This window comes from Parambassis ranga, chromosome 7 (genome assembly GCF_900634625.1).
Source record: "Parambassis ranga chromosome 7, fParRan2.1, whole genome shotgun sequence".
In the NCBI taxonomy this organism is placed as follows: Eukaryota; Metazoa; Chordata; class Actinopteri; family Ambassidae; genus Parambassis; species Parambassis ranga.
The window spans coordinates 20587977-20611421 of record NC_041028.1 but is presented as its reverse complement, the minus strand read 5'-3'; the positions used below and the strand labels follow the sequence as shown (position 1 = coordinate 20611421).

The 23445-nt window shown below is 43.6% G+C and overlaps 1 protein-coding gene across 1 annotated transcript in view; it reads left to right on the top strand.

Moving 5' to 3' along the window:
• Positions 1-21613, top strand: part of LOC114438877 (voltage-gated potassium channel subunit beta-2-like) — a 102298-nt gene extending 80685 nt beyond the window's left edge. Inside the window, exons 12-15 of the mRNA XM_028410500.1 lie at positions 1880-1974; positions 2275-2395; positions 7264-7352; positions 21524-21613. Of these exons, the coding sequence (XP_028266301.1) occupies positions 1880-1974; positions 2275-2395; positions 7264-7352; positions 21524-21613 (395 nt within the window). The remainder of the gene's footprint in view (positions 1-1879; positions 1975-2274; positions 2396-7263; positions 7353-21523) is intronic.
• Positions 21614-23445: the final 1832 nt, after the last annotated feature.

The window sequence follows — 23445 nt, the reverse complement described above, 5'->3', positions numbered from 1 at the left end:
TTGTCCTTGAAGGGAAATAGGAAGTTGCACAGGAGTCAGATAGGAGAACAGCTGCTGGGCCATACTTCAGGCCGGGAGAGGGAGGGGGGGAGAGGGACAGACGAAAACCAGCCAAAATCATATAATAATTTCGATCCGTGAATAATTTACCCAGATCAGTAATCAATCAGTCGGCCTGGCTCATTTGTCCCTTACAGGTGCATTGAGAATCTTCGACATCTCCTCCAGCTTGACAGATCCGATTCCATTGAGATCCTCAAATGGTCGGACTGTCTTCCGATGTTGTCCACCTGCTTCCAGCCCTCTCCAGAGCGGGCTGAATTGTTGCAAATCAGCCCCTCAAGCTGGTCCATCTTCTGATGTAATTCCAAGATTCGAGTTCCCACGAGCCCAGGGTCTTGTTTTGTGTCCATGCTTAGCGGTAGAGCCAATTTGCCAGCAGTGGCTTTTCCAATTCTTCGGTATAGCAGGACAGCTCCCACGCAATTCAGAAGTATGCCTACTACCAATGTCCAATAGATGAATAGATCCTCCACATCTTCCAGGGACAGTGGCTGGAGACATACCAGATGCCATGTTTCCCAGGAATCAAGGACATATCCCCCAGCAAAAGTCCGTTCAGGGCAGAGGGGTTCTCCCGGTGATGTCTTCCTTTGTGAGAAAATGTTGTCCAATGCACTGAGCGACCAATTTATTAGCTCCATGTCAAAAAAGTATCCCAAGGATAGTGTTCAGGGAAACAAAAATCACAGGACAGGAGACGAGCGAGTAGAGCAGAGAACAGAGCAGAGCAGGAGCAGTCAGAAACACATCTGCACTCCTTGAAGGACCGATAAGAAAATGTCAGGCATTCTTTACAATTGGCTAGTTATGCTTTTCATTGTGAGTGCTTGCAATGAGGTGTCAAATTGAAGATATGGCAGCAGACATCAAAATTCAGGCCATAGAGAGGGTTACATTTTATGACTGGTTTGCCATGCAATTGGACAAAACAACAGATAATTCCCATATAGCCATGCTTCTGGTTTATGTCAGATATTCACATGAGGGTTGTTTTCATGAGGATATCTTGTTCTGTAAAGCTACCATGGACCAAAACCACTGGAGAAATATTCCAAATACTTGATGCAATTCCTCTCTGGGCACGGGTTGATATGGGAGCGTTGTGTCGGTGTCTGTACAGATGAAGCAGTTGTCAATGACCAGCAGGCACAACAAAGTTGTAGCTCAGGTGAAAGCGATTTCATTGTCAGTCCAGGCAATGCACTGTGTTATACATTGAGAGGTACTTGCCTCTAAATGCTTGTCCACAGAGCTTCATAAAGTTTATAAAGTAGTCTTGCACTCCGAGGTTTGTTGGCTGTTGTGGGTTAAAGTGGTGAGAAGAGTATGAGTTTTGACTCAATTGTGTTGTTGAATTTAACCATAATTTGTATATATGCAAATCAGTCAAGTAGTCTTGCACTCCGAGGTTTGTTGGCTGTTGTGGGTTAAAGTGGTGAGAAGAGTATGAGTTTTGACTCAATTGTGTTGTTGAATTTAACCATAATTTGTATATATGCAAATCAGTCAAATTCTGCTTTTTCATCTAGTTTTGCAACTTTTTTCCTTTTCTGTCCTCTTTCATGATTTTTTTTTAAATCATTTACAAAATGTGTAAAAACTGTACAATAATTTGCTACCAAAAGTGATAGGCCACTATTCCTGTAATTTAGACACATGTCAAAATAACTTTTTTTCTAGATTAGATTCAACTTTATTGTCATTGCACATGCACAAGTACAATGCAACGAAACACAGTGCGGTCCAAAGAAGAATAATTATAAACCGCTGAAGTGATAATAATAATAAAAATAGAATATTGATTTGGTCCATGCAGGCGTTGGAGTGATGACGTGGTCTCCATTGGCCTGTGGGCTTATTTCAGGCAAATATAACAGCGGGATCCCCCCTTCCTCACGTGCCTCACTAAAGGTAACATTACTTGTCTAGTATTTGTTTTCTTATTTCATTTCTTATGTTTGTGTCATCTTTTTCCTTTGCCCTTAACACAGGAATGAGTTTGAAAACCTGGAAACAGCATTTTAGTAATAGTCATTGTGAAGTTAACTGTGCACAGGCTCAAAAGCACAACTCTTGACATGAAGTATAGTCCATAGTTTCTGTCAAAGGTCAAAAATCCACGAAGGAAGTCACTTACAACATGTTTTTCTGGGTTTGGAAATGTAAATGGTGTCATGGCATAGAAAACAACTCTATGTTGTGTTGTAATAGGGTTATCAGTGGTTGAAGGACAAGATCGTGAGTGAGGAGGGCCACCGTCAGCAGCTGAAGCTAAAGGACTTGCAGGCAGTTGCTGAGCGACTAGGCTGCACTTTGCCCCAACTGGCTATAGGTAACGTACATCTGTTTTCATTCCTACTACATATGATTACATAGTCTAAGATTTTACATTTGTACAGAAGTAAATTAAGTCCAACACTTAGACCAGATTCTGTTTGGAAATGACATTGTCATTGTAAATGGACTGAGATGTCATGGTTTTAACAACCATGACATCCTGGTCCTTACCTGTGTTGGTCTGGCTGACTGTGTCTGGTGTGTCTAACAACTATGAGACTACAGGGGGGTGGGCTGGTAGGCAGCCCATTGTTCTTGCAAAAAGAGCTGCAATCAATATTGGCAAAATGTACAAACTATAGCAGCTGTTCGCAATAAATAAATCAAACAAGAACCCTTTAAATAGCTGAATACAATTAGTTTGATTGCCGTTGCTAGGCAAACAAACTGTTGTTCTTCATTAATATTACAAGTTTTGTTATGAGTCTATAAACTAACTAGACTGGACCCAGATGCAGACAGCAGATGCAGAGCTTGGTTTACAGTTTATTATTACAAAAAGAAAGAAAAAGTCTTGACTTACGGTTTGACACCCCATGGAGTCGACGTGTGCTAAAGTTGCTCCGATACTAACATTGCTACGTAAACTGTTTAATAGAATAAACCCAGACCGAAAGAAGGTAATATGAAGAAAACTTTAAGAAAGAAAGATTTGACTGAAACTCAAGACGATGATTGCTTTCGCAAGAACAACCAAACAATGGCTGAGAGCCCAGGTGCTAGCGAGATAGCTACAACAGAGGGTGTCACTGTTTCCTTGCCAATTTTAAGAGAAGAACTGCAGTTGTTTAAGGAAACGTTGCTGGCCCAGATAAAAACAGAGATTGGGGCAACGTACAAAGATATGATGACTAATATTACTTCACACAGGAAGTGAAGTGAAGTGAGGTAGCTACCAAGCTAACACGGCTACCCTCAGCACACTCTGAAGTGGAAGCTAAAACCACTGAGATGGGAGAGAGCCTAGATGGAGCGTTGGAGAGACTGGACTGCAGCAAACTCGGTGGAGACTAATGACACAGGAGACTAATGGCTAAATATATGGACCTTAAGAATAGGAGCCGATCACAGATCATACATATAGTAGGAGTAAAAGAAGGAGCAGAGGGAGATAATCTGTTAAAGTTTCTTGAAAACGTTTTTCCTGCTGTTAGGGTCTGAGCATTTCCGCTCCCCTATGATGGTAGATCAAGCCAACCGCTCGCAAGGTCCGAAGCCGAACAGTGACAGCCAACGACCAAGAACCATAATAGTTTGTCTGAATTACTACAAAGACAAACTGAAAATATTGGACACTGGCAAAACGAGGGGCAAACTCATATTTCAATGAGTTCCAGTGCACATCTTCCTGGACCTGAGCCCAGAGGTATGCTGTCCGAGAGCTGCATACAGCCCGCTGAAGAAGAGACTATGAGAGGCCGGCATCAGTTTCACCCTGCCAGGCTGTGCCTGCAGGGTGAAACAGGCAGGGTGCTGAGGCCTTTTACAAGCACTTTCTACAGGCTGCTGAGGCCTTTTACAAGCAAACCAAACCAAACCAAAGAGACCTAACAGTGAAAGCCGTCTGTTTTAGAATCTCAGGTTAGAAGATTTGTGGTGAGTTAAAACACGGAGTAAGAGATAATTACAAAAAAGCAACATGGATGCAGGCAGATCATTTTTGTTTACTAGGATGCTTAGTTAATATGTTTGTTACAGTATGAGAGTTCTAGAGTATAAATTGAGTACCTTTACCTGTTACATCCCTCCGTTTTGCAGTTTTAGACTGAGATGGTATTTTAAATGGCTTTTATTTTGGTTCTACAGTTATATACAATAATATCAAAATCAAGTAGGAGTGCAATATGTCAAACGAAGTTTTTAAGTTTATAGATTAGTGTAGACATATACGAAAGACAGGGAAGTTTTTTTTTTTACTTTTACCTTTACGGCGGGTTCAGAGGTCAGTGGGGGTGGGATAGTTAGGTTTGGTTTCCCTTCCAAATACTTTATATCAGGCCTCAATTTCATTATTTCTGCAAAGGCCCTATTGTAATTGTAGTGTTTATTATTAGGGCCCGAGCACCAAGTAGTGCGAAGGCCCTATTGTAATTGTAGTGTTTATTAGGGCCCGAGCACGAAACGTGCGAGAGCCCTATTGAAATGCAGCGTTTATTAGGGCCCGAGCACCGAGTGGTGCGAAGGCCCTATTGTAATTGTAGTGTTTATTATTATTAGGGCCCGAGCACCTAGTGGTGGGAAGGCCCTATTGTAATTGTATTATTAGGGCCCGAGCACCAAGTGGTGGGCAGGGCAAAATCGCTCTACAGCGCCCCTTTGAAATTTTCAAAACACACCTCGCATCTGGCTTAGTTTGGAGTAGGTCCATGAAAATCGGTACACATGTTTAGAGAATCAGAATCAGAATCATGTTTATTGCCATGTAAGTGCAAAACACATTACTAGGAATCTGCCTTAGTGTCTAGTGCAAGAGTGCACTAAAAGCACCAGGGCGACCGTTCAAGGCGCCCTTTTGGCTCTCGAAAATAAATTTGCAGATTGCGGTACATATAAACAATACAATCACATAATGACATTGACCCTTTGATTACAGTACACATGGTAACGTGATGGAATTTTTTCATGGACATAGAGGATGGGGGAGGAAAACAACAGATACGGAGGCAGACGAGAAGAAAGGGAGGGGTAGGTAGGGGAATGTATGTGCGTCAGTTCCATGAGAAGTGTGTGCGATAGTATGACTGAGACCGCCGAGATGTTTACAGGCAGTTCACCAGTTGTCCTTGACGGGAGATAGGAGTTGCACAGGAGTCAGATAGGAGCACAGCTGCTGGGCTATACTTCAGGGCCAGGGAGGGTGGGGTTGACAAATCAACCAAAATCATAACAACAATTTTAGATATGTGATTAATTTGCCAGTCATTTGCCAGCCATTTGCCAGCCATTTGACCCATTGATCAGTGATAAATGGGTCAGTCCGGCCTCAGTGCTCATTCATCCCTTGCAAGTGCATGGAGAACCTTCGACATCTCTTCCAGCTTGACACATATTCCTTTCATTGAGATCCTCAAATGGTCGGACTGTCTTCCGATGTTGTCCACCCGCTTCCAGCCCTCTCCGGAGCTGGCTGAAATGTTGCAGATCAGCCCTTCCATCCGGTCCATCTTCTGATGTAATTCCGAGTTCCGAGGTCCCATAAGCCCAGGGTCTTGTTTTGTGTCCGTGCTTAGCGGTAGTGCCAATTTTGCCAGCAGCGGCTTTTCCAACTTTTCAGTACAGCAGGACAGCTCCCACGCAATTCAAAAGTATGCCTACTACCAATGTCCAATAGATGATTAGATCCTCCACATCTTCCAGGGTCAGTGGCTGGAGACATACCAGGAATCACGGACATATCCACCAGCGAATGTCCCTCCAGGGCAGAGGGGTTCTCCCGGTGATGTCTTCCTTTGTGAGAAAATGTTGTCCAATGCGCGGACCTCAAGGAGTGCGAGGGACCTTCATCGCTGCTTGCAACTTTAATTATTATTAGGGCCCCAGCACGAAACGTGCGAGAGCCCTATTGAAATGCAAGGGGTTATTATTATTATTCCATTGGCGGGCATGGCTGCATGGCTCTGCAGCGCCCCCTAAAGTGTGTAAATATTCACCCCAACTGCTACAGACTTGACACTCGGTACACAGATGTATCGCCTTGTGACAAGAAAAAAAGCCTCTTTGATGAAAATTCTACGATGTACAGGATGTACAGGATTTTGAAAAAAAAACCGCACCATCTTCCCTTGTGAACGCTCCTCACTTTTGCAAACTCCTCCTACGGGAAATGCCCGATTGCACTGAAAATTGATGCGCCTGCCATTAAGGGTTTAGAGACCAAAAGTCATGAAAAATGCAGCACTTCCACACCATATGGTGTGGCTGTGATCCTTTGCCAATGCGCAGGAAATGGATGGCTGTATCTCCCAAATACTTCATCCTATGGATGAAAAAATCAGGCACGCTGAGCCTGTCATTCTGAACAGATATATAACGATGATATAACCAAATGCATATGGACATGGTCCGGCAGTGCCCTCTAGGATTAGATATGGGTCCCACTTTGACTTACAGACACAAAAATCGGTACACCGATGTATTTCCTCTAGACGAGAAAAAAATGTCTCTTGGTGTTAACCTCTAAAATGTACAGGAAGTCCGCCATTTTGTGTTACGCACCTGCCATACTTTTACGAACTCCTCTTCGAGGAATTTTCCCTGAAGATTTGTGAGCTCACTCTTAAGCCCATAAGGACCAAAACTTATCAAAAGTGCAGAGCTTTATTACACGCTCTGCCTGTGGCGCCGCCACGAAGTTGAGCCTTCGTCAACACACAGAAAATACATGTTTTTGTGACTGTATCTCCCACATACTTTATTTAGTTAATTTAGTTTTGTGTCATGTCTGTGATCTGTCTTTTTTCTAAGAAATTAAATAACTGAATGAGCATTCTCCAAGGCAGGCGATTCCATAATTTTTACCAGGGGTTGTTTGTGAATGCTCTCATTCATCCAGGTCATAGTCATTTCCAAGAGTTTACATCGAGGCACAGCTCTCCCTGCAATCTCATGGCCCTTAGCCAGTTGTTAGTTTGTGAGCCTCACACAGACCCACCCACTGAGGTCCTCTACTACATAAAAAGCCTTCCACCAAACAGAACTGCTGCTTGGAGGTGCAGCAAAATGTCTTCAAGAAAACTTGTGCTGGATGACCTTTGTCAGTTTTCTTAATATGCACAAACCTATCTAGTGCACATACAGCCTGTTACCTCCACAACGTGCAATGACTGTTTTCACACTTATTTTCTATGATCCAAATCTTTACAGCCTGGTGCCTGAGGAATGATGGGGTGAACTCTGTCCTGCTGGGAGCATCCAGAACTGAGCAACTGATGGAGAACATAAGAGCGATACAGGTCAGAAAGCATAAAGGAGAGTCACTTTGTTATCTCTGCAGCTAACAACAAATGATAACATAAATAACAATATTGACCTACCTCTAATTTGTCCATTTTCATCTTTAATGTGTGTGGCCATTTAGTCAAGTCAGGTTTGTTTTTTGTTTTTTGTTTGCCTTTTTCAAAATGAGAATTGTCTCAAGGCACAGAAACAGAAAAATCAAAAAGTTACACTCAAAAAGGATTATAACAGAAAACCACAACACCCTGGGGATTTCACTTAGAGAGATAGTAATAACTAGAAAGCACATATGTTTGTTTGATTCTATTCAGTTATTAGTTTGGTTGCCCAGCAACCAAACTCTTGTTCTTCTTTTCTTTATTATTATTATTTTTCTGTACGTTCTTTGGCTCAGCATATCTTCAGAATGCATGGGCCGATTCAAACCATTCAAACATCAAAAGATTCAGCTCATTCAGGACATGTCAATAATAATTGCAAAAAAATATTCAAATGACCGGGGACTTTTGAGGTCTCTTCTTCTGTTACCATGGTGACAGACTGATGCTACTTGATGTTACATGATGTTGCCATGCATCCAAAATCTCCTCTGAGTAGACTGCTCAGCAGGTCGCCATGGATGCATGGCAACTTGAATGTTTGTTAGGAGCAGCTGATAAACTTTCAGGTTGCCATGGATGCATGGCAACTTGAATGTTTGTTAGGAGCAGCCATTCACCAGACCATGGCCGGGGACTTTTGAGGTCTCCTCTTCTGTTACCATGGTGACAGACTGATGCTACTTTCAGCTCCGTCTTCACAGGTTCAGGTTGCAGGGGATGCATAGTTGCTCATGTATTTGCCCAGCAACCAAACTCTTGTTCTTCTTTTCTTTATTATTATTATTATTATTTATTATTATTATTATTCTGTACGTTCTTTGGCTCAGCATATCTTCAGAATGCATGGGCCGATTCAAACCATTCAAACATCAAAAGATTCAGCTCATTCAGGACATGTGTGGAAACCATCAATAATAACTGCAAACATTATAATATTAAATTAAACATTTTCCATGTCTTCAGTTGGCTCAGCATATCTTCAGAATGCATGGGCCGATTCAAACCATTCAAAAGTCAAAAGATTCAGCTCATTCAGGACATGTCAATAATAATTGCAATTCAAATGGCCGGGGACTTTTGAGGTCTCCTCTTCTGTTACCATGGTGACAGACTGATGCTACTTGTTATTATTATTTTTGTAATTTGTCAAGCATCTAATTCCTGAAGAATCATGGTGCTTTACAGAGAGCCAGACCCCAGAGCAAGCAGTAAAGGCAACAATGGCAGGAAAAATCCCTTTTACCATAAAGAAACAGATCCTGTTTTAGATCTCAGATATTAGAAATTATTGCTGTTATTAGGCAAGTGTTGTGGTGGCCATGATGCGAAGCAGGTGGTGCACATGGCGCAAAAAGCTGTGGCACCCTTAGGGTTATAATTTTTTGTACCTGTTTTCCACCCCAATGATCAAAAGCGATGCAATCAGATTGTGCCCTAAGAAAATGATTGTTCTCACACTGAATACCAAATATGACAGTGAGAGGATTCAGGCTTATTAAGCCTTAGTGTTAGGATTCTGTGTCTCTTGAATTGTTTTTTGTTTAGTTTTCATTCCTGCCCTGTCTGTGATCTGTGTGTTTGCAGTTGTGTCTTGTGTTTCTTGTTTTATTTTGAAAGTCCATGTTTCCCCTTGTGTTCCTGTGTGTTTTACTTCCTTGTGTTTCCTGCCTTTAGGATTGCTTGCCCCACCCCACTCTGTATTTAAGTCCTGTGCTCCCCTTTGTTCTTGTTAGTCCATCCATTTATCCATGCCATGTTCCTATGTGTGCCCATCCTCCCTTTTGGATCTCCTTTTGGTTTGGTTTGTCTTTTCGGTTTTGGTTTGTTCTTGGTGATTTAGTTGTTTTTTACTCCTTTGATTTGTACTTTGTGTTCTGGGATTTTATGTTTTTTGACCCTTTTTGGCTTCATTAAAAGCTCACTTTCACCTCAGCCTCAGTGTCTGCATTTGGGTCCAAACTCCCCCATAACATAACACTTAGTATCTATAGGCTGTTGGTTGATGTTGTTCAGTTATGAATCCAATCTGAAATCTCAAAAAAATTTGATTTTGGCAAGTCAAATTTAGCTCTGAGCTAGACAAATGAGGCAAAAGTCTCTGCTATATACAGAACGTTAAATGAATGAATGAATACATTTCTCTCACCAGACTAAGGAACTCATGCTCAAGTGAGGGGGGAACTAATTTTTTGCCATGATTGGGGCACAGAGCGAGCCAGCCTGCCAGCCGAACTGTTTCTGCAACTGAGCCTATGTACGCAGAGATTAAAGCTGGATCCATACTCTGCGAGACAAAGAACTTTTTCCCCCCTGCAGACGTTACGCCCACAAAATGACGTCATTTTTTGTCCCTGACCGCCCACTGTTCCGCACTCTTGTGCACAGGGTCCGGGCCGAACTTTGTCTCTCAAGGCTGTGCGGCAACAACTCCTGGAAGGAGATAGCAACGATACTTTGCACAGTGTGTGTCGCAAAAAGTGGCGCTACCAGCGCGACAGATTTGCAAAGGCAAAACGCCGTGTGCATGTTCGTCTCCTCGTCCATCTCCTTTAACAAAGCTGCAAAATCCATAATGTCAGCTGCTTTCTCTGTTCGCAAACACTGGAGGTGGGCTGTGTGTGATGTTGTTCCTGTTTGGTGCCTGACATGCGCTGCAGTGGGCGGGTCATATGAGGAGTTCTGCACACACACGTCTCGCGGAGTATGGTACCTCCGTGTGGAAAAGACCTTTTTTTTATCTCTTACCACCCGTGGAGCGCATTCTCGGCTCTTTGTCTCGTGGAGTATGGATCCAGCTTAAGGGACAATGGAAGGCTTTGCATCAGCCTCCATTAAGACCCAGATGGGGTCTCATTGTTAGCATAGGTTTGAAGCCAATAAGCCACGGCTCTCAAGTTACTCGCCCAATAGTATAGGCAGAGCCATTCCACCCATAGATTTAGGTCTTTGTAAAAATTCTTTACGAATACGAGGTGGTTTTTTCTTCCAAATGACGTCAGAGATAATCTTATTGAATTAAATTCAATTTATTTATATAGCACATTTTACAATCAGAATGGTCTCATTGGTGAAAAAGCTCATGAAGTCTTCACTACTAAGAGCTGCAGGAATACGAGGCTCAGCAGAGCTGTGTTTTTTGTCAGCCTGGCTACAGTATTTAAGAGAAAGCATGGGTTGTTCTTGGTTTCTTCTATTATTGATGAGTAGTAAGCTGTCCTAGCTTTACGAAGGGCCTTCTTATATGTCAGTAATTTGTCTCTCTCTCTCTCTCTCTCTCTCTCTCTCTCTCTCTCTCTCTATATATATATATATATATATATATATATATCTCTCTCTCTCTCTCTCTCTATATATATATATATATATATATATATATATATATATATATATATATATATATATATACACGTGTATATATATGTATATACACATATATATATATATACATATATATATATATATATATATATATACATATATGTATATATATATATACACATATATATATATATATACATATATATATATATATATATATATATATATATATATATATATATATATATATATATATACAATCAGAAATTGTCTCAAAGCGCTTCACCGACCCAGAGCCTTAACCCCATTAAGAGCAACAGTGGCAAGGAAAAACTCCCTTTTAACAGGAATAAACCTTGAGCAGGACCCGGCTCATAAGGGAGAACCTTCCTGCTGACAGTCGGCCGGGTAGAGGAGGAGAAGAAGAGGAATACAGGATTAAGGAGAAAGACAGAGGAACAAACATGCACAAACATCATACATTACAGAGAACAAACATGACAGATGTTGATGTTGACAAAAAAGATGAAACAGTGATTTTATTATTATGGATATCTATATATATCGTCAAGGCATAAATAGTAATTTAATAGTAATAGTGTACTGTGTAGTCAGTGAGCACTGGAGTATTCAGGGGCCGGACTGCAGGTCAGCATGCAGGTCTGGAGACCTGCAAAGAGAGAGAGAGAGAGAGAGAGAGAGAGAGAGAGAGAGAGGCACAAAACTACGAGGAAGACAGCAAACAGTTTATGACATAAATTACCAGTATGAACCAGACTAATGAGAGAGGAGAGGTAAGTGGGTGAGAGGGGGATTTAAGGGAAACTGCTCAGTGGATCTTGTTTGTGCCCCCTGACAGCGTAGGCCTATAGCAGCATAGCTGTGCTAAAAGTTAGATTTCATTGGCCCAATGATAGATGAGGTTATACCTGTGGCTGAGGCCATGTCGATAAGTGCCTGTACCTATACCTATCAGCCCTACACACTAAAGCTGTAAAACTGTATGCTTTACTAAACAGAAATGTTTTAAGTCTAGTCTTAAAGATGGAGATGCCTCTTGGACCGAGATTGGTAACTGGTTCCATAGTAGTGGCGCCTGATGGCTAAAAGCTCATCCTCCCATTCTACTTTTATGAATCCTAGGATCTACAAGTAAACCTGCACTCTGAGATCTGAGTGTTCTATTAGGAACATACATATATATATACATATCAGGTCCTGCAGATATAATGGAGATAGTCCATGTAGAGCCTTGTAGGTTAGGAGAAAGATCTTAAAGTGTATTCTTGAGCCCACTGGGAGCCAGTGAAGAGACGCTAGAACAGGAGAGATATGATTGCTTTTGCTGATTCCTGTCAGAACTTTAGCTGCTGCTGGATCAGCTGCAGGTGATCAGGGTAGAGGTTGTGAACTGCCTGATCTGTTGGGCAAGAAACGTGCCTGCCTTGTCTGAGTGTACAGATTAAAGTGAGGCTGAAGCAGTAGTTGCTCTGTATAGTGGGTGGTTACTAAGTCGAACTCTGCTTGCAGAGCTGTTCTTCCGTCAAAATTTCTGGGGTGGGAGCAGTCTAATATTTACAGTCCAGCTGATGAATTTGGTCTGTGAGATCTTTAAGTGCTGTTTTCTGCTCTTTTCCAGGTAGTGTATGAAATAATTGCTCCTACTAGAAAAGATTCCCAAAGAATATATTTCCTAATCTTTCTGGTGTTTATTTGTACACAAGAAAAAAAATATTGTGGGTTTCACTCGCTTCATCAGCGAGTGAAGCATTGTTATATTCGCTACAGGTCCATTATCAGAAATGACAATACCTTCATACCTGCAATCCCTGACTAAGGTCAGCAATTGACTATCAATTAAAACATAATCAATGTGCAAGAAGAAATAATTCACAAGGGAGAAAATTAATAAATATATTAAATCAGGGTACAGGAAACGCCAGGGATCAGTATCAGTATTATATACTTAAAGGAAGGTAGTAATTATCTTTGCTGATCTTGTTAAATTGTAGGGGGTATTAGTGTCAGGTCTCAGACACAAAAACAGGATGGCAGTCCAGTCAGTCTTTATTATACAGAGTTCACTACACAAATTGATAGTTCATTATGCTGAAGCACAAAAGGGAAAAAACCAAGGAAATTTCTCAAAGCTAAGCACAAGGAAAAAACTAGGTCTTTGTCGAAAACTAGGTTACAGGTCTTGCAGGCTGAGAGCGGCTAAAAGGCTTGCTATACACACGGGGAAAAAGACAAGGCACACAAGAAAATCTGGCAGGGACTAAGTACACCAAAGGGGGGAGACAATGAGATGCAGGTGAGACACATTAGGGAGGAGCAGCCTAATACTGGATGTAATACACAATTAAAGTCACCCCCTAGTAATAGGCCTGTGTGTGCTTGGGTAATGTGGATAAAAATGACCTCAGAAATTGTGCATCCTCTCCATTGCATATACATTAGCCAAAATTGTACCTATGACCACATACAGTGGGTATGGAACAGATTCAGACCCCATTAGCTTTTTCACTCTTTGTTATATTGCAGCCATTTGCTAAAATCATTTAAGGTCATTATCAGAATCAGAATTACTTTATTTATACCCGAGGGGAAATTATTTTTTGTTACAGACAATGGAAAATAAAGATAAATTGAAGTATGAAATTGAAATATATAATAAATATCTAAATACCTAGATAGTATTTAAATCCCTGAGTTTTATCAAAAGAAGAACATATTTACTACTGTATAAAAACCTTTACACAGGTCTCTGTGCAGTAGTTGAAGTCTGTGGTGTAAAGAGTGAAGAGGAAGGGAGAGAGGACGGTCCCCTGTGGAGCCTCGGTGTTGCTGATCAGTCTGTATGACATACAGCTCTGTAGGCGTACATACTGCGGTCTGCTAGTCAGACAGTCCACAATCCAGGACACCAGTGGGGCATCCACCTGGATCGCTGTCAGCTTCTCAGCCAAAAACATGATTCTCACAGTGCTTGCTGGCTTGTCCAGAAGATGACAGCATCCTCCACTCTTAAGCTGGATCCATACTCCACGAGAACAGAGAACTCCCTTCCCCCTGCCGTCGTTGCGCCCACAAAATGATGATTATACTCTCGGACCGCCCGTTGTGCAGCACTCTCGGACACATGGCCGAACTTTTTCAAGGCTCAAGGCTGTGCGTCAACCATGCTGTGATTGGTCGGAATTTATTGTGGGCGTGATGAATGTGGAAGAGAACGCAAGAGCTTCTTCAGGTGCAGATCACACATGGAGGAAGGAAGATAAGATAAGATAAGATAAGATAAAACTTTATTAATCCCCAAGGAAATTCTTGTGCCAGAGGTATCAAGTCACAATAAATGCAGTTAAGTACAGAGTATAAGTATAAGTGTCACTATAATCCAAAAAGAGTACAGTACGCAGTATGAGCACAATATATGATACATGGATACAAATATGGAGATGTAAGGTGCTAAGTAAACATAATATAGACAAGTGGAGGGAATGACAGTGATGCCTGACATGATTATCTAGCGCTTCTCCCTACAGAAAGGGGAGGAGTTATACAGTCTGATGGCCACTGGCAGGAAGGACCTCCTGTGGCGTTCTGTGCTGCTCCTCGGTAGTCTCAGTCTACCGCTGAATGTGCTCCTGTAGGACAGCAGTGTGTCGTGCAGGGGGTGAGACGTGTTGTTACGAATACTGAGGAGTTTCCTCAGTATCCTCCTCTCCGTCACCTCCACCACAGACTCCAGCTCCACTCCCAGCACCGAGCCAGCCTTCCTAATGAGCTTGTTGAGTCTGCTGGTGTCGGCCGTCTTCATCCTGCTGCCCCAGCAGGAAGGAGGAAGTACAACAACAATGGACAGTTTAGAGGAGCAGCACAGAGGAGAGTGTCTTTCCAAAAGGTGGCGATAAAAATTAATCCCAGTATTGATCACGGCATTACAGTGGCTGGTGCACATTAAACACCGGGAAACAGGATGTATTATTGCAGACAGTCATCCACACGTTCACAGATTTAAACTCACACAGACCAGAGGTCTGCTACAGTCAGCTACACTGATCTTCTATCTATTGTCATGCTGTATGCCCTCTTCCCTGAGCATTATCAGCTCGTTAGGCCAGGTAACCACGACTGTGCACACAATTTGCAATACAGTTGCATTGTCAACCTTTTGTGTGTGACGTGCACTGCGTAGGAGGGCCCTATGAGGAGTTCTGCACTCAAATGTCTCACGGAATATGGTACGACTTTTTTTTTACTCTTACCACCTGTGGAGTGAGTTCTCTGTTCTCGTGGGGTATGGAACAGCCTTTAGGCGGGGTTGGTAGGGTAACTGGAGAGGATCAAGAAGTGGTTGGACCATGGGCCAGAGCTGTTTCAGGATGAGTCTTTCCAGAGTCTTCATAATGTGTGGCGTCAGAGCCACGGGCCAAGTCGCTGCGACGCGGTGTCTTTGGCACAGGAACGAGGCATGTCTTCCACATGACGGAGGACTCTCTGAAGACTCAGGCTGAGGTTGAAGACATGATGTAGTACTCCACTAACCTGGGGGGCACAGGCTTTCAGGACCCTGGCCTGCACCTTAGCTTGTGTGGAGTCTCTGCAGATGTCTTCTCACCTGCTCTGTGGTGAAGGTGATCTGTGGAGGTGGGGAACCAGTAATTTCCAGGTGATGACTGTCAGCCGAGGGGTCTGAGGACGAGGTGCGAGCAGGGCCATCTGGATGTGCTGTGGGGGCACAGGCCCTTTCCACACTGCCATTAACTACACTACTGCTGCCCGACCTGTAACCAGTGATGGTCCTTATGCCACTCCCCACCTCTCTCGTGTTGTTTTGCTGTAGTTTTCACTCCAGCTTACTCCTGTACTTCTCCTTGGCCTCCCTGATTTTTATTCTCAGGTCCTTCTGTGTAGCTCGCACCTCCTCCCTGTTGCCCGCTCTGAACGCCTTCTTTAATCTATTTAAAATGGCTTTAATGTCTGTAGTCACCCATGGCTTGTTGTTGGGATAACAATTTACTGTCCTGACTAGTACAACATTGTCCACATATGTATCCAGTGATGCACTCATTGATCCCATCAATGTCCTGGCCGTGGGGTTCACAGAGTGCTTGCCAATCAGTCACTTCAAAGCAGCCCTGAAGTGTCATTTGCCTCGTCTGTCCATCTCCTTACAGTCTTTGAAGTTGCGGGCAGACTCTTAACACGAGGCGAGATGAATCAGATTGTGATCCGACCTGCCGACCTGCCTTACACAGGCAGGTTTCTCCAGTTCACACTGGAGAAAGTCATTCCAGCTAGAGTAGGATTGAGCCCAGACAGCCTTTAAGCTGGATGTGTTCAGACCTATTTTCAAATCTGGCTAGCACACAATCCGGCTTCATCCAGCGTGTTTGCTGTTCTCCAAACCACTAGGTGGTGCCTCGTAATATGGCTAATAATGTGGCTAGCTGGATTCGCTAGCCACAGTTGCGTTCACACCTGAGCCACATTTGAGCCGGCTTGAAATCAAACTGGATTCAGCCAGATTGGAGGTGTTCACACTCAGAAAAAAACACATCTGAAATGATCTGGATGCGGCCAAATCCTGCTTAAGCCACATTTTTTTCCCCAGTGTGAACGGGGTATAAATGAGCTTGTTGAGTCTATTGGTGTCAGCCGTTTTCATCCTGCTGCCCCAGCACACTACAGCATAGAAGATGATGCTGGGGACCACCGAGTGGTAAAACATCTGCAGCATGGTCTGGGGACCACTGAGTGGTAAAACATCTGCAGCATGGACTGGCAAACGTTGAAGGACCTGAGTCTCCTTAGAAGATACAGGCAACTCCCTTCTTATATATTGCCTATATATTGCCTCTGTGTTTGTGGACCAGTCCAGTTTGCGGTCAATGCCGTGTTTATGGGCGCCGTCCCCCAAGGCGGACGTGTTGCAGCAGCTCCCGTCGTGAGAGTGGGTTTGTGTATTGCTTTTCTAGCTCTTATTTCTTAAAACATTTTTCAACTATCAACAGCACAAACAGAGCAGCTATGGTTTTTTTGAACACAGAGTTCTTTCTTTTACTTTTACTCTTACTTTCATTACTTTCCGTAACCGGGAGTAATGCACACAGTGGCAGGCCCATTGTTTAATCTTGTGAACAGCTGTTAGCGCTGAGTAAGCCTGTCCTGCTGCCGGGTGCCCGGCATGATATCCTGAAGGAACTGTGGAGAAGACGCCGGGGATGCAGGGCTGGAGTAAAGGTGAAGGCAAAGAAGGGGAGATACAAGCCTGCTGTTCCTTCAGTCATCATGGGGAATGTATGCTCTCTGGCGAACAAGACGGATGAGCTAACATCGCTGATCAAAGCGCAGAGGGAGTTCCGTGAGTGCAGCTTATTGTGTTTTACAGAGACGTGGCTGCACTCACACATCCCGGACAACAGCGTCGCAGCACCTGGCTTTGCGACTGTACGGGCGGACAGAGATGTGACTGGCAGTGGTAAGAAGAAGGGAGGAGGGATTGTGGTGTATGCGAATGAACGGTGGTGCAATCCCAGACATGTCCTTGTCAAGGAGCGTCTCTGTAGCCCCAACGTCGAACTGCGTCGAATCGGGCTACGGCCTAATTATTTGCCGAGGGAGTTTACTTCTGTGATTGTGGTCAACGCTTACGTTCCTCCATCAGCTGATGCCGAGGCTGCCGCTGACGTCATCAGCTCCACCATCTCCTGCCTGCAGACGCAGCAGCCTAACGCCTTCATGGTTATCACTGGGGATTTTAATCATGTTAACTTGGACAGAATGCTTGCTGACTTCTCTCAGTATGTGGACTGCGCCACTAGGGACAATAAAACTCTGGAGTTGCTGTATGCTAATGCACAGGATGCATACAGTGCCACTGCCCCCCCCCCCCCTCGGCAGCTCAGATCATAACCTAGTTTTGCTCCAACCAAGGTATGTGCCTGTTGTCCGGAGGCAGCCTGTGTCCACAAGGAGTGTGAGGAGATGGACACAGGAGGCTGAGGTGGCCCTGCAGGACTGCTTTGAGTGCACAGACTGGGTTGCACTCTGCCAGCCTCATGAGGAGGACATCAATGGAATGACGGACTGCATCACAGAATACATTAACAACACAAGGCTGCAGGCCCGGATGGCATCAGCTCCAGGATCCTGAGGACCTGTGCCAGCCAGCTGTCTGCTGTTCTCCAGCATCTCTACAACCTGAACCTCAGAATGGAGAGGGTGCCACTCCTCTGGAAGACCTCCTGCCTGGTTCCTGTACCTAAGAAGTCATCTCCATCTGGCCTCAGTGATTACCGCTCAGTTGCCTGACATCTCATGTGATGAAGGTGCTGGAGAGGCTGGTGTTGGCTAACCTTAGGCCGCAGGTGAGATCTTCTCTGGACCCTCTGCAGTTTACCTACCAGCCAAATCCATCCGGTGGATGATGCCATCATCTATCTGCTGCAGCTCACTCACTCACACCTGGATGGTGGTGGAGGCACGGTGAGAATCGCATTCTTTGACTTCTCTAGTGCCTTCAACACCATCCAGCCTCCATTACTGGGTGAGAAGCTGCTGCTGATGGGTGCTGGCAGGTCCACTGTCTCCTGGATCACTGATTACCTCACAGAGAGGCCACAGTTCTTCCGGCTGGGTGGTGTCTTGTCTGATACGGTGATGATGGGTGTAGGAGCCCCACAGGGCACTGTGCTTTCTCCTTTCCTGTTCACCTTATACACCTCAGACTTTCAGTACAACTCAGAGTCATGTCACTTACAGAAGTTTTCTGATGACTCTGCAGTTGTGGGGTGTATAAGTGGTGGACAGGAGGAGGAGTACAGGAGGATGGTGGACGGATTTGTGGAGTGGGCTGGAGGGAATCACCTGCTGCTTAATGTAGACAAGACCAGAGAGATGGTGATTGACTTCAGGAAGAAGGGAACAGCATTGCAGCCCCTTACATCCTGGGTAAGGATGTGGAGATGGTAGAGGAGTACAAGTACCTGGGAGTGACCATCGACAGCAGACTGAGCTGGAGGACCAACAGCACAGCTGTATACAAGAAGGCCTGCAGCAGACTCTATTTCCTGAGGAAGCTGAGGTCCTTAGACGTGTGCAGCAAGATGCTGGAGATATTTTACCAGTCTGTTGTTGCCAGCACTATGTTCTCTTCTGTGGTCTGCTGGGGGGGGGGGGGGGGCAGCATTGCAGCCAGTGACACCAACAGACCAGGAACCAGAACAAACTGATCAGGAAGGCTGGCTCTGTCATTGGCTGCAGACAAGAGACATTTGAAGCAGTGGTGGAGAGGAGGACACTGAACAAACTGTTATCCATCATGGATAACCCCGACCACCCTCTCCTCCCTGTACTGGACAGACAATAGAGCGCCTTTTCCAAAAGACTCAGACAGCTTCGTTGTCACACAGAATGCTACAGGAAATCATGCAGCCATGTCTCTGTAAAGCACATTACAGACGCCTCACAAAACCCACACTCACTCTTTGTGAGAGATGTTAACTCATCCAACTTATTAACCAGTGATCTAACATTACCCATGCCAATAGAAGGACGATACGGTTTGTATCTTCTTTTCCCCAGTTGCTGTCTTTTCCCCGCTTTGCATCCACTGTTTCCTCTTTAAGGATTTCTTGTCGCTGGCAATACATACCGCTGTGCTTCGTGGTTCCTATTTGCCTGTAGGATTCTGCTGTATGAGTCTGCTGTATTTCTTACCCGATTTCATCCCCTTTTCTGTAGTTCTGATTAGGGATGTCCCGATCCGATCACATGATCGGAAATCGGGCCCGATTACGTGATTTCAGACTCGATCGGAATATGGACATTACCTCCCGATCAAGACTCGGATATTTTTTTAGGGCTGTCAAAGTTAACGCCTTCTGTGCAGGGTGGCTCTGTGTCTTGTAGTGCAGGGGTATGACAGCTGCTTTTGGTGCGACAGGTCCTGGTTCGAGACCTCGATGTGCTGCGTGTGTGAAATCTCCCAGTGTGGCGGCACACGCACACACAGGCCTGTCGCGATAAACAATAAATCAATTAATTGCACGATAACTTTAAATGGGCTCGAAGTTTTTCGGCCGCGATAAATTACATTTGCATGCTTGTTTGTTTTCCTCTCTCTCTCTCTCGCTGTCAAAGAGGCTGGATGACAAAAGGCGTCACTCGGTGCGTCGTAGCGTATAAAGTGTGCAAAGTCCGGCCGTCAGATTTAATATGGCCCGCGGCTTCTGTCTTAAAATGTGTCAAACCAACAGGTAGTTCTTATTTTTTTAACTCATTGTGTGATGTCAACGGGATGATCTGAGCAGACCTCTGTCAGCTCGCTGTCTGCGTCGCCACGGTGCGTCACAGCGCTGCAGGGCTTGGACGTTACAGCAACACAGAGAGCTGTGAAGCTGCACAACACCGGTTCAACACTTCCACACAATTCACCACAAGACTAAACATGCTTATGAATACAACGTGCCATCAGAGAGAGTCCGCGTTGTACGAGTGAAGTTCTCTGCCTTCTTACTGGCAGCACTCGCGGCAGCGCCACCCAGTCTAGTTCTCTTGCCCAGTCCTCTTGTGCCATCTCTGCTATTTTATGTGTTTCTGTCTACATGGTGGCGTTTTTAAAATTTGCTGATGCGCATACACACACGCAAACGCGTGCGCACACAAACACATGTGCACACAGGTGAGCCCACTCCCAGCAGCAGGTAGAGTGCGTGTTGTTTGGCTCTGTTGCTCATGACGTGCTAGTTGGTTTGACTTAACTCCATTGACTATGCTCAGATAGGCCTACCACTACTCATAATAATAATATTATTATCATTAATAACAACAATAATAATAATAATGTTGATGATTGGGGGCCTTTCCAATGTTAAATGTTCTTTAGAAATTAAAGTTTATTGATCTTTAAAGGGTGTACTTGCATTATATGTCATTATCATTATGTTAGTTGAACATTGATTTGACAATATTATCACTTATCGCAATAATTTCTCTTGGCAATTAATCGCCCAGCAAAATCTGTTATCATGACAGGCCTACACACACACACACACACAGGTTTTGCCGCAATGAGTGCCTTTATAGAAAGTATCGGATCGGGACTCGGTATCGGCAGATACTCAAAATCAAATGACTCAGACTCGGACTCGAGGGCAAAAAAACCTGATCGGGACATCCCTAGTTCTGATAGTTGGCTAACTTCTCTCCGAGTTGCCCTTATTTATGCCTCTAACCTCCTCCTCCATGCAGGACACTGCTCCTTAGTGGTGTGTATTTTGTGTCCAAGCATCTCAAAGATCACTGTTGCTGTGGTGTACATTAGCTTGTTGGTTTCAGTGATGGTCACAGTAGGGATTGTTTGTAGTGCTACGTTCACATCCTCTAGTGGACTTTCAGAGAGTACTTCACTTAGTCTTGGTAACCAGCTGCAGAGGTTTCAGGTGTAACTAACACCCTAACACCTGACACGGACCTTGTTTGACCCGAGCTGTCCGATATAATATAAAATATATATATATTTCTGTGGCTGAAAGTATGTAGAAGTGTTTGAAGTTAAAAGAAACTAGGTTCCTTTATTTTCAGACTGTGACATGCTCAGATGTCCAGGGTGTCTGTTTAACACCTGCTTTGCAGGAATCAGACTAATTCAGACACACAAGAACTAAATATTCATTGCTTTGTTGTAATCAGACAATACCTCAGGACTTCACTGTAATGCCTCCTTTCTTCTCATCCCACAGGTTCTTCCAAAATTATCACTGTCCATTTTATCTGAGGTGGAAAGCATTTTGGGGAACAAGCGCTATAATAAAAAGGACTACAGATCCTAGAAGACCTAGTGTGAATGAGAATGAGACAGCATCACATGTAGAATTTGAAGCAAATAATATGTATAATCTGAAAACAACTGTTAAAGTCAGTCTGCTTTCTTCTTTATGTTGCACCTATTATCACCTAGTAAAATAAATATTGCCACCATCACAGAATACCCCAGATGTAAACTAAATTTGTTATATTTGTATGCTATCACACAGTTGTAGCACAAAAACCTTGCAGAGCACAAAAGTGACAGTGTCGTTACTCTTTAGTGTAATAACAATTGTGCTTCTATTTTGCTGTCAATGTAAGTATTTTATTGATTTCTTGGTTTAGTAAGTTATACTGTATGTGTCTTTTAAAATGCATGTTTCTCATTTTCATATACTGTTTAATAAAGCCTTTCTTTTTGTCAGACATTAAGGACATTTTGTTTGTTTTTTTATTATTCCTGTTAGATTACAAAAATACTTGTTTAACATTATACCATCTTCGAAATTACACAAAAGTGATGAGAAAAAGCTGCACTCGTGGTAAATGCAGGTGACAAGTTGATGGCAATCACAGGCCTTGAGGGTGGAAGTAACAAGATGAAACATTTAAAAAATTGGGAGTGATGAAAATGCTGGTGAATTAAAAAAATTAATAAAAGTGAGGTTTATTTATATAGCGCATTTTACAATCAGAAATTGTCTCAAAGGTAGAGGAGGAGAAGAAGAGGTAGACAGGACAGAAAGGATAAAGTAGCGAAAGAGAGGAACAAACATGCAGCAAACATCATACATTACAGGCAGTGGCAGTTTTGGGCATGGGCGAACCGGGCAGTGGAGGGGGTGTGGGGACAGTTTACCTCTGGGTCTCCAAATGAAACAGGGAGTGAAGGAGGGATATCTCACTCTGTCCTGATAGTGTGCGTCACTGCGTGTTTGTGTATAGTAGAGTGAATGATCGAAGGAGTGAGAGCTCTTATCGTTAATACAAGATCTTTAACAGAAGTTTTGGGGCCATGTCAACAAACTGGACAGACAGCATTGCTGCAGGCAAAGAGACAGAGGACTGTAGTCTGATGCTGGACTGAGAGTTTGATGCTGCACGATGTGTTTTTAAAATGATGCGGTGCTCTGGCTCGTCAGTTAACTAACAAGTTAGCTACTGTCAGGCTAATTAACGTTAAACTAAAGTAGGAATACTGCTTACGGTTGTTACGAATCAAAATGACTAGTTGCCCATAATTGGTTATGTGTACACATTTTACAACCTTTTATGCTTATTAAAATCTGAAAGCACTATCATTGCTAACAAAGAATTGTATTTAAGTATAAAATGAAGTCCTGTTTTAGTGCATTGAAATATTTCTGCTTTGTCTGAATAAGCAAGGACATATGTTTGATTCAGTACATGTCAGGGTTTGTGGATGAGAGGACACAGGTGCAAAATGCAGAGCGGTTTAAAGTTCAAGAGTCTTTTATTTAAGCCAGGAGGGCAAACAAAACAAACTAAAAATCACACTTGGCGTGGTCAAAGGTAACAAACTAAAAGTCACACATAATGTGGCAAAACTCTCCCAGACGAAAACAAAGTCACTTACAATGAATCATGGAAGGCAGGTTCAAAAGGCATGGCATGGCAAGATAAGCTGTGCAAGATAAGTGACGAAGAGACAAACTGGCAGAGAGTGCAGGGAAGACAAAGACTAAATACACAGGGACCAGGGAAGACAACGAGACACAGGTGACACACATTAGGGCAGGGCAGGTGATCACACAAGGAGGGAAAACACAGGAAGCAAAACTCAAGACAATACACAGGGAGGACTGGGTTACCAAAGTAAAACAGGAAACACAAG